Here is a 12,715-nt window from a genome sequence, read left to right as displayed (position 1 = left end):
ACCTCCGTTACAACAATGGTGAATTGGAAAATTGATAATGGCAAACTGAATATCCAAGGGATTGAAGATTTTGAAGAACAAATTGAGTATGCTAAAAGCTCCTTGCAGTATAAGAAGATCGAGGTAATTGTTTTTATAATTGTTTTTTTAAGACAGTGGCTAATTTTCAGGCGTCGGCAAAATAATAAAATATGCTATTTTATCAGCCTTGGTTAAAATGTCGTAATAATGCCGACACAATAGCATATATATATATGGGGTTTTAAGTTGGCTCCAGCAAAACAGTAAATACGTTATTTTGCCAGTCATTTGTAAAGAATGAATTTAAATATTTTCTTTATACTACGGAAATGTGCATTGTCAACAAAAAATAATCAAAATTATTACTAATTTACATTTTTAGTTAAATGAAATAACAGTTACATTTTAGAATTATCAGGATAAATGAAAATAAGAATAAAATAGATAAAAGATAAACTGATATTGAGCAAGCATAAATTCTGTTGCAATGAAATAATATTAAAACTTGTAGTTGAAATAACTTGTACAAACTGTCACACTCCAATGCTTCATTAATGAATAAGAATAAAATCTTCGATTAAGAGTAAAAATCACATTGGATAATTTTTTTTAGAAAAACCCTCACAATTGAATACATGTATATGTACAGTAAAACGTGTTTTACGGGAAAAATTGGCTTCCGCTTCCGGGAGCATAAAATTATTTTCTATTTTTCCAGTGATATTCAAAAGATGCAGCCAAAACCGCACTATAATTTAAATATATAGAAAGCCCAACTCCAGGTGCAGGATTTTATTATTGCAATGAAGGCCCATTTGTGGCTTATATAAAAAAAGAAAATGTGGTATGATTGCCAATGAGACAACTATCCACAAAAGACCAAAATGACACAAACATTAACAATTATAGGTCACCGTACGGCCTTCAACAATGAGCAAAGTCAATACCATTGAACTTTTGATGTCGTCCCTAAGACATAACAATAAGCTTTACGAAAAACTCTATATTCTGAGAGTGTCTTTTTCGGGAAATACTATAAAAACATATTGATTAAGATTTAAGTCTCTACAAGATATTGATATTTTTGGGTAATAAGTGCATATTTTCGCTGGTTTCCATTCAAAGAAGATAGGATTTGATGAAGCGTGTTATGGAGTTTCTTAGCAACTTAACTTTTGTTTAGTTTAGTTTAAACATATTTATTTATAGTGGATTCGGAAACAAGTTTTGCAACTTATATTAATCCCTTTCCACTTTGAGGGTGCGAATACTGCCTTGTAGGCGGACATTACCCTGCTCTTTTTCGAAATCTACAAGCCCTTAGAGTGTCTTTTACGTGCAAGATATATGGCTCTCTCTCAACACGGGTCGGTCTTTTATTGTTCCCTTCCGACGGACTATCATCGTTTCCTCAAGACCAAACTCGCACATGATGTCAAGGGAAAGCCGAAAATTCAGTTCCTGAAATCGAACAAGGAACCTTTGTGTTAGCACATGTAGTACGATGTACTAACCACTTCACCATGGCACTCTTAACTTTCGTGTGCATGTCAAGGCCTTAATAGCAATGTTCGTAAACAGTGTCTGGTAGGATTAGATTGTTAAATTAAAAATTTTGATCCTCAGGATATACACATTTGAAAATTATTTTTAGTATTTTTTTAAACACGTTTGTCATGTTTGTGTGTTGATTCGAATTCAGTTTCTTGCTGATGAATCCTTCCCAATTTAAGCATCAGTACTATTTCGACTAAAGACGTTTAAATAGCTACTTTGACTATTAAAGTAAATAGTACAAAAAAATAATTGCCAGTTTTGTTGTTCAAAATTTTAAATTTCTATGTAACCATACTCCAATGTGATTGATATGCACAATTACATGTCATTGTGCGACTTTCGGCAACTTTAAAGATAATTATCTCGCACAGCAAGGCCCTGTGTTGACATAATTAGCAATGGTATATGTTATTCATGTAAATCTTTGGTATCCCAGGTCAAATCAAATAGCAAGTGAAACATAAATAATGGCTACATATCCTCTAATTACGTCAGATATCTATGGGATAATCTCCTGACAGTATTTGTATAAATTGAAAGACTTTTTGTTTGTTTTCTTTCTACTCTTGAGTTGAATCAGTGGCCTTTGAAAATTGTGTTAAAACTAAAGGTTGGAAAGTAAGCTTACTATGTAAAACGGGAAACTTGATATTTACTATTAATCGAGGAATGGCAGTTCATAGAAAATTTGATCATGTATTTCCGTCTTGGTCAGATACTTGATAACTAACAATCACTGACCAACCGCCGTTAGTGTACGAATCATTACATCTGATACCGTTTTTTCGCTCACTTTTTTGCAATAGTTATGAAACTCAAGATAAACAATGCTCGAATTCATTGCAACTTTTATAAGTGTATTATAGCTGCAATAAATGCTGGACACTGTTTTAATATCTTAATCATGACAATGAAAAATACTGGCACTTTTACACTAAATGATTTAATGATTAATGATACATGTAAGGTGGTTTAAAAAACCCATTCCCGTAATTATATAATTGTTAAATTGCAGGTATGCACACAGTTTTATGTAATTTTATATGTAATTTGACTAGACCGTTTTGTTAATAAATATATATAAAAAATAGGTAAAAAAGGCAGGTACATAATTATTATAAAAAGTGTAAAACATTGAAAATTTGATAAATATTTTAAACTTTAATATAAAGTCTACTAACAGAGCACCATGTAGTTTTCAATTAGGAAACTTTTATACGTTTAAATTTATAGGGGGTCCTGGTGCCCTGTCCTCTATTTTGTGACGAAAGTTTGGTTGTTTGAATAAGGAATTACAGAAGCAATACTGGAGCGGACTCCCTCTCAGGGTAGACTGTATCCCCCCCCCCCCTCCTCATGTAAATTTCTGGGCCGCCACTGAATTTAAAACAAATGTTATGTAAAATGTTTATAGTTTTCTTACATCGTGTGTCTATTTAAAAAGTAAGGAGACTGAATGATTCAATTATCTTCGTATCAGTGTCGAACACAATCTTATAGCTAATAAAACATATTGTTACAGATTGTGTTAAAAAATGACAAACACTACATGCTTCATTTGGATGAGTATGGTTATGAGGGACACGGTAATGACATTCCAGAAGAGTGTAGAATATCTAGGACAAAATTCATTCACTGGGCCAGAGATGTGAAGGTATGTGTTTTTTTATTTGTGTATTGAGTAATTGTGTCATCATCAAAACCTAGCTTTTTATTCTTCGGCCGCTTTTTAATTTGAGTTTGTTCACACCCATTCTCCAAAACTGCTCGTCAGATTTACGTCGGGTTTAACTAGCATTGTCTCCTGTTTTTAAAATTTAATCAACTATTTGAACACTTTATATTAATTTTCATATGAAATAGTTCACAAAATAAATTATTTTTGTTAAGGTCATCTGTCCAAAGGGCCCAAGCAAACATTTATATTCACCGGACGATTTGTTCAAAAGATGAGACCAACAGATAGATCGACAATGACTGAAATCGTCAGCCTGCTCCTTATTGTAGTTATTGTTCTTTAACATATTTAATGGCAATGTTAACCGTTAGTTTAATAGTTTCGTCTATAATCTTGAAAACAACAATAGATAAATAAACACTTCAAACAGGAACGAATCCCAGAAAGACAAAACTTTAAGGTGGGACTCATTGTTGAAGGTATTACTCTTAAAAACAATGTGTTACTCTTGTTGTGGTGAATGCTAATATTTAATATGTTTGTGAAATCTGAGGGAATTGTTTCAATTGGCTTACATTTTTTTTTAGAGGATACCAATAGTATCAAAAGATTCGGCCACTACGTCTTTTGATGAAATAATAGAAAACGAAGGCGAATTAGACGCTGAAGATGCTGTTCAATCCATTAATGTAAACAAACCAAACACAGCAAATGGAAGTGTTGGAAGAAATGTACATGTATCTCCAGTTACAGAAATAAAAAAAGATAACGGAAGTGTGGGATTGAACAGCCCACTAGATCAGAGTGTTATTGAACCAACAGTTCAAACTGCAGAAAAGAATGATCATACGGTTGAGAGTATGAATGAACCAGATACGCAAGGCAATACCAATCCTATGGTCATGAGTGAAGATGAACCAGCCATTGAACTTGCAATAGGAACCATTGATGCAGTTGGGGATGACAATATTAATCCAGAGCTTGAAAGTGGAGAAACTAATTGTGATAAAGAAGCCTCCATTGAAAGTAATGAAGAAGAAAACTGCCGAGAGGGGATGGACAATCCAATAAAAAATCTAATTGGTATGTAAATTAATTTATAATTGTTTGATTATTTAAAAAAGTTAATTGTATATTATATTTTAACTTTTCAGCTAATGGTTTTAAAACCTTTTATTTTTTTTTATTAAAATTAAAAAATATATGAGCAGTATATCATACTGCACAAGTTTGGGGATGCAAGATATAATATACTGTGAGTGATATTATTCTTCAGTGTTCATTAATGCAATAACCCTTTTATACATTTATAGACTAACGATCAGACAAATGACAAAAGTTTATTAGAAACAAACGCAGCATTTAAAGTCATATTGCATTCCGAGTCCTGTATATCACTTAAGGATCCAGATGATTGACTTCAATCCTATAGTATCAGCTTTTTGTGGATAGTTTTCTGTTATTAAGCCAGGACTTTTCTTATAAGCTTAACAATTATTAAATTAATTTTATAAGGATTTTTGTTTATTGTCCCTTTAAAATGCTTACTTTTCCATGCTCTACAAAATCATCAGCCCAAGTCATACATCAAAGGGATGATGATTAAAATGACAGCGAAAGCTTAGGACTAATCCTTGTTTTATTGATAAACATATGCAAAGTTGATATAGTGGGTACATATTGATGAGACAGCAAATCAACTAATTTTATAACATCTTTAACGGTTGACACTTGGGTAGTGATGCATTGAAGTAATTCAAATAAAATGAAACTGGTATCTTTAGTGTGTACTATTTTCATTTATTTGATGTACCGGTACTGTAGATGTAAAATTGATAATGCAGTGTATATTTTTTTTTCTAATTAACATATAGGGAGGAACATAAAAGTCCACATTCAAAATTTGGTAGAACCAGCCAAAGAACGTAAAACTAGAGAATTAGATACAGAACACGTAACAGCATTAGAAGAACAATTTAAAAAGGAACTTAATTTGTATACAGTTCTCATTGGACATATGCCAGAGAAACTGGAATTAGACCAGCTGGAAATTCCTGGGCGTGCCGTTGTGGAGGTTCTTGGTGGTAACCATACTAGGCAGGCCTTAATGAACATTGGGAAAACCAATATGCTTGTATCCATGGACTTGTATATGTCCTTGTCAAATGAACAAGCATTACGTTTAGGGTTAAAACATAATGACATCCATAGACTATCAAGACAAACTACATTCGAAGAAAGTATCAAACTATTTAGAGAGGTACTATTCAGAATAAAAAAACAGAAACCTCATATGAAGCCTAAGGATATTTCTGCAGAATGGAGATTGAATGTAGCTAGCATTATGGATACGCCGGTAAGCATAATAGATTTTAATATTCCCACAGCCGTTGAATTAATTACTATTAGCGTTGAACTGGCAACAAAATATACATCTGAACATGAAAGTGTAAATGAAAACATCTGATATATTTGTTGCATAACAACGTAAAGGTACATATTTTAAGTTCTTGTAAATTACTATAGTATCATAGAACTGATTAATTTAATATTCAATTATAAACAACATCTTTGATCTAGTTGTTAGTTATTTAATATATATAAGCCACTCATAAAGATTGGTGTTACACACGAACATTTTAACATCTTTCTTAAATATTGTTATAATGACTACCGTCCATATTGCAAAATGGTTTATTTACATCATCAGAAGGGTGCTTTCTCTACTTCAGAAATCAAAGATCAACAAATTTCAAACACACCTACATTGTGCATCCCTTCCAGATCAGGTGTGGGAGAAATTGATAGATTTGTTTAAATCATGGAGAAACCAGACAGTAAAAAATCAACCTTGTTATGAAATTAAGCAAACCCATTTATTTCATTTATTTCGAGTACACAATGAAGTTGATAAGATACGTCTTCTGGATGAGCTGGCATGTGGGAAAACAACTTTTCAAGAGTTTAAAGATCAGTGCTTGAAAGGGTAATTATGAATTATGCAGCAAACAAAGTACTTCAGAATTATATTTGTTCGAAATGAGATCCACATCCTTTACTGTAGTTGATATAAAGTTCTTACTATCGTTTTTACAAATTTTGATATTAAATTAGAAAAGTTGTACTTTAGTCATAAAATTTGGAAAGTAAATTATTTAGCAGATTGCATACTTATTTCATTCATGTGACAATAAATATCGGGTATGCTGGAATTACATTGTATCAATCATTATGACCGTGATGGATATTTGGGTCACATATAAACGAATATTTGTATCTAATTTTTGTCACACTCTTTCCCTGAGATATTATCAAGTTAATACTTTGTTTGTGAAGTGTAACTGGTGCTACTAGTTAAGAAGGATACTCTTGTTGCAGCTCCATGCTGTTGACACGGCTTGTTAAAATCAATAAAATAGAATAATCATAATCTTTAAATAGCTATTTAATATATTTTCCTTTTGATCATGTTGATAGAAGCATATTATATATATAGTTAATCATCCATGATAACCCTGCTGTGTCGAAGACCCATTGGTGGTCTTCGGCTGTTTTCTGCACTTCCGTTTGGTTGTTTGTCTTTTTGACACATTCCCCATTTTCAGTTTCATTTTCAATCTCAATTTTAATTATATATTAAACTTATCAATTTACTTGTTTTAGGAAAGTAGAGAACATGGCCGTATCTCATACTATTAAAAAAACAAAAGGACAAAAAAAGAAGAGTAAAGCAGTTGACAATACACCTCTAAAGGAAGATGACGTACTGAGGTAATTATTTAAAATTTGACAAAAATGTACGCATTCATTTTTTACCTGCGAAAAAATTAATACAATGTTCCTTTATAACCATAAATTTTCATCTAGTCAAAGTTTTTAAAATTCTTTTTAGCAATAGAGATTTTTCCTTTAATATTAAATATTTACACCTAAAACAAGGAATACAATTCTGTTCCGAACTATCAATGTTCTATGGGAGATAAATAGTTTTGTTTAAAACTATGTTGGGGAAGAATTAATTGAGTGCTACTTATTATAATATATTGGTTATTTTCTAAAGGGGGACATACAAAATATTATATGTATTTTTTTTTTATTTTAAGGGATAATTTAATAACAGAAATTTTAGAACTGAAAAAGAAAATAAAGCAAGATGAAATGGCAACTGTAAACATGAAACTAAGGCACGATAACCTAGAAAAAAATAATCGGGAGCTTGAAAATAAATACACAGCGGAATTAACTCAAAATGAGAGCATGCAGCATCAAATAAAGAATCTGACAGATAGCCTATCAAGTATGGAGAAAAAGAACAAGAACCTCACTGAAGAACTAGATATGGCCAAAGACATTTATAAAACTGAAAAAAAGGTACTGATGACTTTTTTGTATCATAATAAATAAAAAGATGTGGTATGAGTTCATATCTCTGATACTATAAATCATAGGACTACTTTATATAACTTATGGAATAATTTAAAGGTGTAAATGCTCAACTGGCATATGTCATCTGACCTTGATTTTTTTAATACTTATGCAATATGTTAACTATATTTGGTGTATGGAATGATTGTAAGGTGACTGACAAATGTCGTATGACCTTGACCTCAATTTTATCGTTAAGTAGTCAAATCAAGTTTTTGTGAAAAAAAATATTTGACAATGTGAATGGCAGGTTTTGTGTTTTAGTGTTTTATAAGTATTATTGGCAACAGGTTAAATTACTTATATGTGATGTATTGTCATGATTGTATGATTGTAAGGTTTATATATGGCTGTCAAGCAGTTATTAAATGGTGCTGGAATTTCCCATTAGTAGTATTCAGCTGTTTTCTGCTCTTTGTACGGCTTGTTGCTTTCTATCACATTCCCCATTTCTATTCTCCATTTTGTTAATGTCAAGTTTTTCTAAGATACTAACTGTGTACATGTCTGTCTAGCAGGATACATATTAGTGTGATCTCGTGTTCATGGTTCATTGGTCAATATACAGCTTTTATGGTTTGTTTTTGTCTTGTGTACTATAAACAGTATATCAACTATATATTTGGAATATTGAATGATTGTATGTACATGGCTTGGTTTATCTTTGACCTCATATTCTGTTATCACGTTAAGCTTATGTGATACATCTAGTAAAACTTTATGTTATCCTTGGTCAGTGAAGAAGGCAGATCATTTAAAATCTTGTCTAATTCAGTTTCGTTTTCTATTTTATAGAAGTCTGATGATGTTGAAAGGAACATTACACATGCACTGAATGAAACAGAGAAAAAACAATCCGATAAAATATATCAACTCCAGGTAATGAAGGATTCTTTAAACTATCCTTATTGTTGTACAACCTGTACATGTATTGGTTTCAATTTAAAAAAAAAAATGCTAATCGAAGTATTACAGTATGCACAATTAACCTACCTTTTGTAATAAGAAATTATTTGATTTAACTCTTAAATCATTTTCAAAATGCAGATATTTGCAATACAATAATAATCCAAAATTTAAATTCCTTCAACACTGAATGAATGTTTCGAACTACAATGTATATGTACATGTACTATATATTTACATTTTGAATCTGGTCATTTTGTGTTGTGTATCCATCTCTTGATTGTCATTGGAGACTGTGGTATATATATATTTACACATTTATTGACATAAATAACTACAAATAAGTCAGATAAGAAAAATAGAATGTTAATGAATATACATTAATTGTAAACCAAAAAACTGTTATTAACACAATCAACTACCTCACCTGTGCAAGCAAATAAAACCTTCAACAGCAGTTCTACTACTGTCATTTCACCAACATCAACAGCATTCAATACAGTCGTGTAAACAAGTTATTTTAGCATTTTTCTCCAGTCTTTTGTAATGCTGTTCGCTTAAATGCTAAACACCATTAGTTAGAAATAAGCTGAACATTTATCAAGGAATTATTAATTCACTATTGAATCATTGTAGGAACATATCAAAGAGAAGGATCTGAAAATTGAAAGTCTTCATTTACAACTTAATATGGTTAACGATGCTGCAAATAGAGCTAGAAATGAAGTTAGAGAAATAGCAAAGGTAATGGTATTGCACCAATGCTTTACAGACATGTCCAATGTGTTATTGTATATTTGAAACATCATGTTTAAATTTTTTTTTTAAATATTGATTTAATCACTTTTGTACAAGTAATTTTATAAGTAACATATCACAAAATTTGTTAAACAATAATTAAAAAAAGTATAAAGACAATTTATTTAACTATTTATTGTTCCAGAAAAGACCTCATGAGATAACAGAAGACACAGAAGACATCAGACCAGACACACAAACAAAGGTAACTAATATCCAATATAGTGTCGATACAGAGTACATTAAGATCACTCACAGTTGTTGGCAGACTAGTGTTGCCCAGTCTTTAGTCTAGATGTAGACTTGTCTATTTTTCCATTGTAATTTGGTTTTTATTATAATTATCTCATTTTCTTTAACTATTATCACTACTTGGTTAATTTGATGGCTTTCTTTTCATTTATGGATCTTTTTTTATAATTCAATATCTTTTTTCCCTTTTACCATACAAACAGTTGATTTGATTATTTAATTTTTGTAATCAACTGATTGACATATAAATAAATAGACCTTTAAATAAAAAGATGAGAAAATGTAGATTTTTTATAATTAGAGATACAAATTGTTGTTAAATACTCTTCCTGGTTATTATCAAGTAAACAGTAATAAATAATTAAGAATTGAAAATAAACAATAGGGCCTGATGGACATTGTCAAACAAATTTTTAAGAAATCCTTCAAATGTATAATGAACGTTTAAAGTCAATAGTATAGTAGAGAACTTGCCTTTGTGATATAAAATTGATTTATGTACAGGGTATTATCTCATAAAAAAAATACTCAAAGGATTGAGAGTTACTAACACTTAGTTGACAATACACATAACTTCACCATTATAATTTGGATTCATTTATTAAATGATGAAATTTAGAATGATCCCAAGTTTGAGGTCTGATATGTAAACTACGATTTAATAACACAAATTATTTAAAATGTGTTTTATTCAGAAAATGAAAGCTACAACAGATGCCATTACAGTTAGCGAAGAAACAATTGATATATCACAAAATGAAGAAGTAAGTTTAATTATAGAACTGAAATGTGAAAGATTAGTTAGAAAGATTTAAACATATTTTCAGTTCAATATTAACATTTCATTTATACTTGTACTTGCCTAAGCTGGTAAATGATTTATTTACACAATGCCTTAATTCAGTGGTTGTCATATGCGTTACATATTTATTTTTCGCTCATTTTTCATGTAAAAAAGGCTGTTATTTTTCTTGTTTCAATTGTTTTACATTGTCATTTAGGGGTCTTTTATAGTTGACTATATGTCATGGGCTTTGCTCATTGTTAAACAGTAATAAATAGGTTAACTGTAATTGTTAAATTCTGTGTCATTTTGGTCTCTGGTGGAGAGTTGTCTCATTGGCAATTATACCATGTCTTCTTTTTATATATTTTTTCAAAAGTATAATTTTTCGTAGTAAATTGTTTTTCATTTGATTATTGAAATATAAACGGAACAAATAAATGAATTTAAAAATATATATCTATTCCACCTGATGAAAAATAGTAATGTTTTGAAAACATGTAGGATGATTCATTTCTCATAAATATTTTACATTTTCAGATTGCTATGGTAGAATACAATAATGAAAATGTATATTTGGGTGTTCTACAAGATTCCATGCTAACCTTTACAAGACAGCCACTAGGAAAATTGGGACCAGACTTTGTTATAAAGGACTTGAATTTTTCTTTGAATAAGAAAGATCGTCAGTTGATCAATTCCGCCTACATTATAGAGAACATCAAGTGCAAGATTGTCAAAAACAAATTTACTATAAATGAGGAGCAGAAAAAAGACTTAGAAAATTCTGTAAAAAAATATTTGGCGGGGAAAAATACTAAAAACGTTGCAAGTAATGACAGTTTAAAAAACTAATGAAGAGTAATTATTATTTCAATGGACCATTCTTTTAATTATGATGGATATGCACATTTAATATGCATTATCCTGTTCGATATGTACTATTAATTTTTGGAATGTTATGTTAATTGGTTCTTTACTTTTAATGTGATATAATGAATATGTTCTTGACCATTCAAAATAAGATAGATTTATTTGAAAAGAATTTGCTTTGGCATTTGTGAGAAAGTGTATTGATATGCATATAATCTATTTTTATTTGGGATAATGTTTTTCTAATAAATTGTACATAATAGATTTCATATAAAATGGTGCATTATATTATTTTAATGGCAATGTCCATACACACAATATTTCTTGTCAGTGAATGCTAAATATCTATTGTGAAGAACCACACAAAATGAATTTATTTTGTGATAGCTGAATAACTGGTGCAATGGATTCCTCAAAGCAAAAAATAATTTATTTTGAGACAGTGATTCACACTTTTGGTAATTTACATAAAATAAATTTATTTTGAGATGCACATATTATCTTCATTGATATGATCTGCTCAAAATAAATTTATTTTGAGACGGATATATGTATATATATCATCCTACTCAAAATACATTTATTTTGTGATGGCTGAATGACTGGTGTAATGGATTCCTCAAAATAAATTTATTTTGAGAGCAAATATTTTGAGAGCAAATATTTTGAGAGCAAAAAATAATTTATTTAGTGACAGTGATTTACACCTTTAGTAAGCTACATAAAATAAATTTATTTTGAGATGCACATATTATCTTCATTGATATGATCTGTTCAAAATAAATTTATTTTGTAAAGATGGTATTTTTGTGGTAATGAATTCCTAAAATAAGATTGTTTCATGGTTTAAAAAAAACCTGTTGTAATGAGCTGTACAAAATCAATTTATTTTGATGTTCACATATACATTTAGAATTCTGTAATACTATGTTTGTCATTAAGTCATCAACTAATATTGTTATAGTCTGATTCTACTCAAAATAAATTTATAATTATAGGTAACAAAAGAAATTTAATTTAAAATGGTGATACGTTTATGATAATAAATCTATTTTGGGATAAGCATAGCAAATATAATGCTATGTGTTTGTTGTTAAGCCATCACAGATTTTGTGTGTCTGCTTCTATCCAAAATAAATTTATTTTGAAATATTGATATTGGATAGAAGTTTAATATTTATGATTACTATAGCTTCCAACTACAGAATAAATTTATTCTGAGATCGACTGTATGTTTTTTGTGTACTGTGTTTCTTATTAATAATATACTATACAAGCAAAATAGGGTTCAGAATAAATTTATTCTGCAGTAAACATTCACCAAGGCCTACACCAGTGACAGAATAACAAACATTGGCTAATAATGTTAACAAACTAAGGGTTTCAATAAAAAAAGGATTATTGGATTTTTCCTCTTTCAT

At 29.9% G+C, this 12,715-nt stretch overlaps 1 protein-coding gene across 1 annotated transcript; it reads left to right on the top strand.

The window, feature by feature from the left end:
- The first annotated feature begins 2,704 nt into the window (after nt 1-2,704).
- On the top strand, nt 2,705-11,276 carry LOC139515069 (protein hook homolog). Its single transcript, XM_071304629.1, has 11 exons — nt 2,705-3,232; nt 3,844-4,339; nt 5,131-5,612; nt 5,989-6,242; nt 6,920-7,027; nt 7,360-7,627; nt 8,477-8,560; nt 9,224-9,331; nt 9,531-9,590; nt 10,333-10,401; nt 10,962-11,276. The coding sequence occupies exons 1-11, from the start codon at nt 3,128-3,130 to the stop codon at nt 11,274-11,276; spliced, it is 2,349 nt and encodes a 782-aa protein (XP_071160730.1). The 5' UTR covers nt 2,705-3,127.
- The last annotated feature ends 1,439 nt before the right edge of the window (nt 11,277-12,715 follow it).

This window comes from Mytilus edulis, chromosome 3, assembly GCF_963676685.1.
Source record: "Mytilus edulis chromosome 3, xbMytEdul2.2, whole genome shotgun sequence".
Lineage (NCBI taxonomy): Eukaryota > Metazoa > Mollusca > Bivalvia > Mytilida > Mytilidae > Mytilus > Mytilus edulis.
The sequence above is the reverse complement of the archived record's forward strand: the minus strand, read 5'-3'. Positions and strand labels throughout refer to the sequence as shown.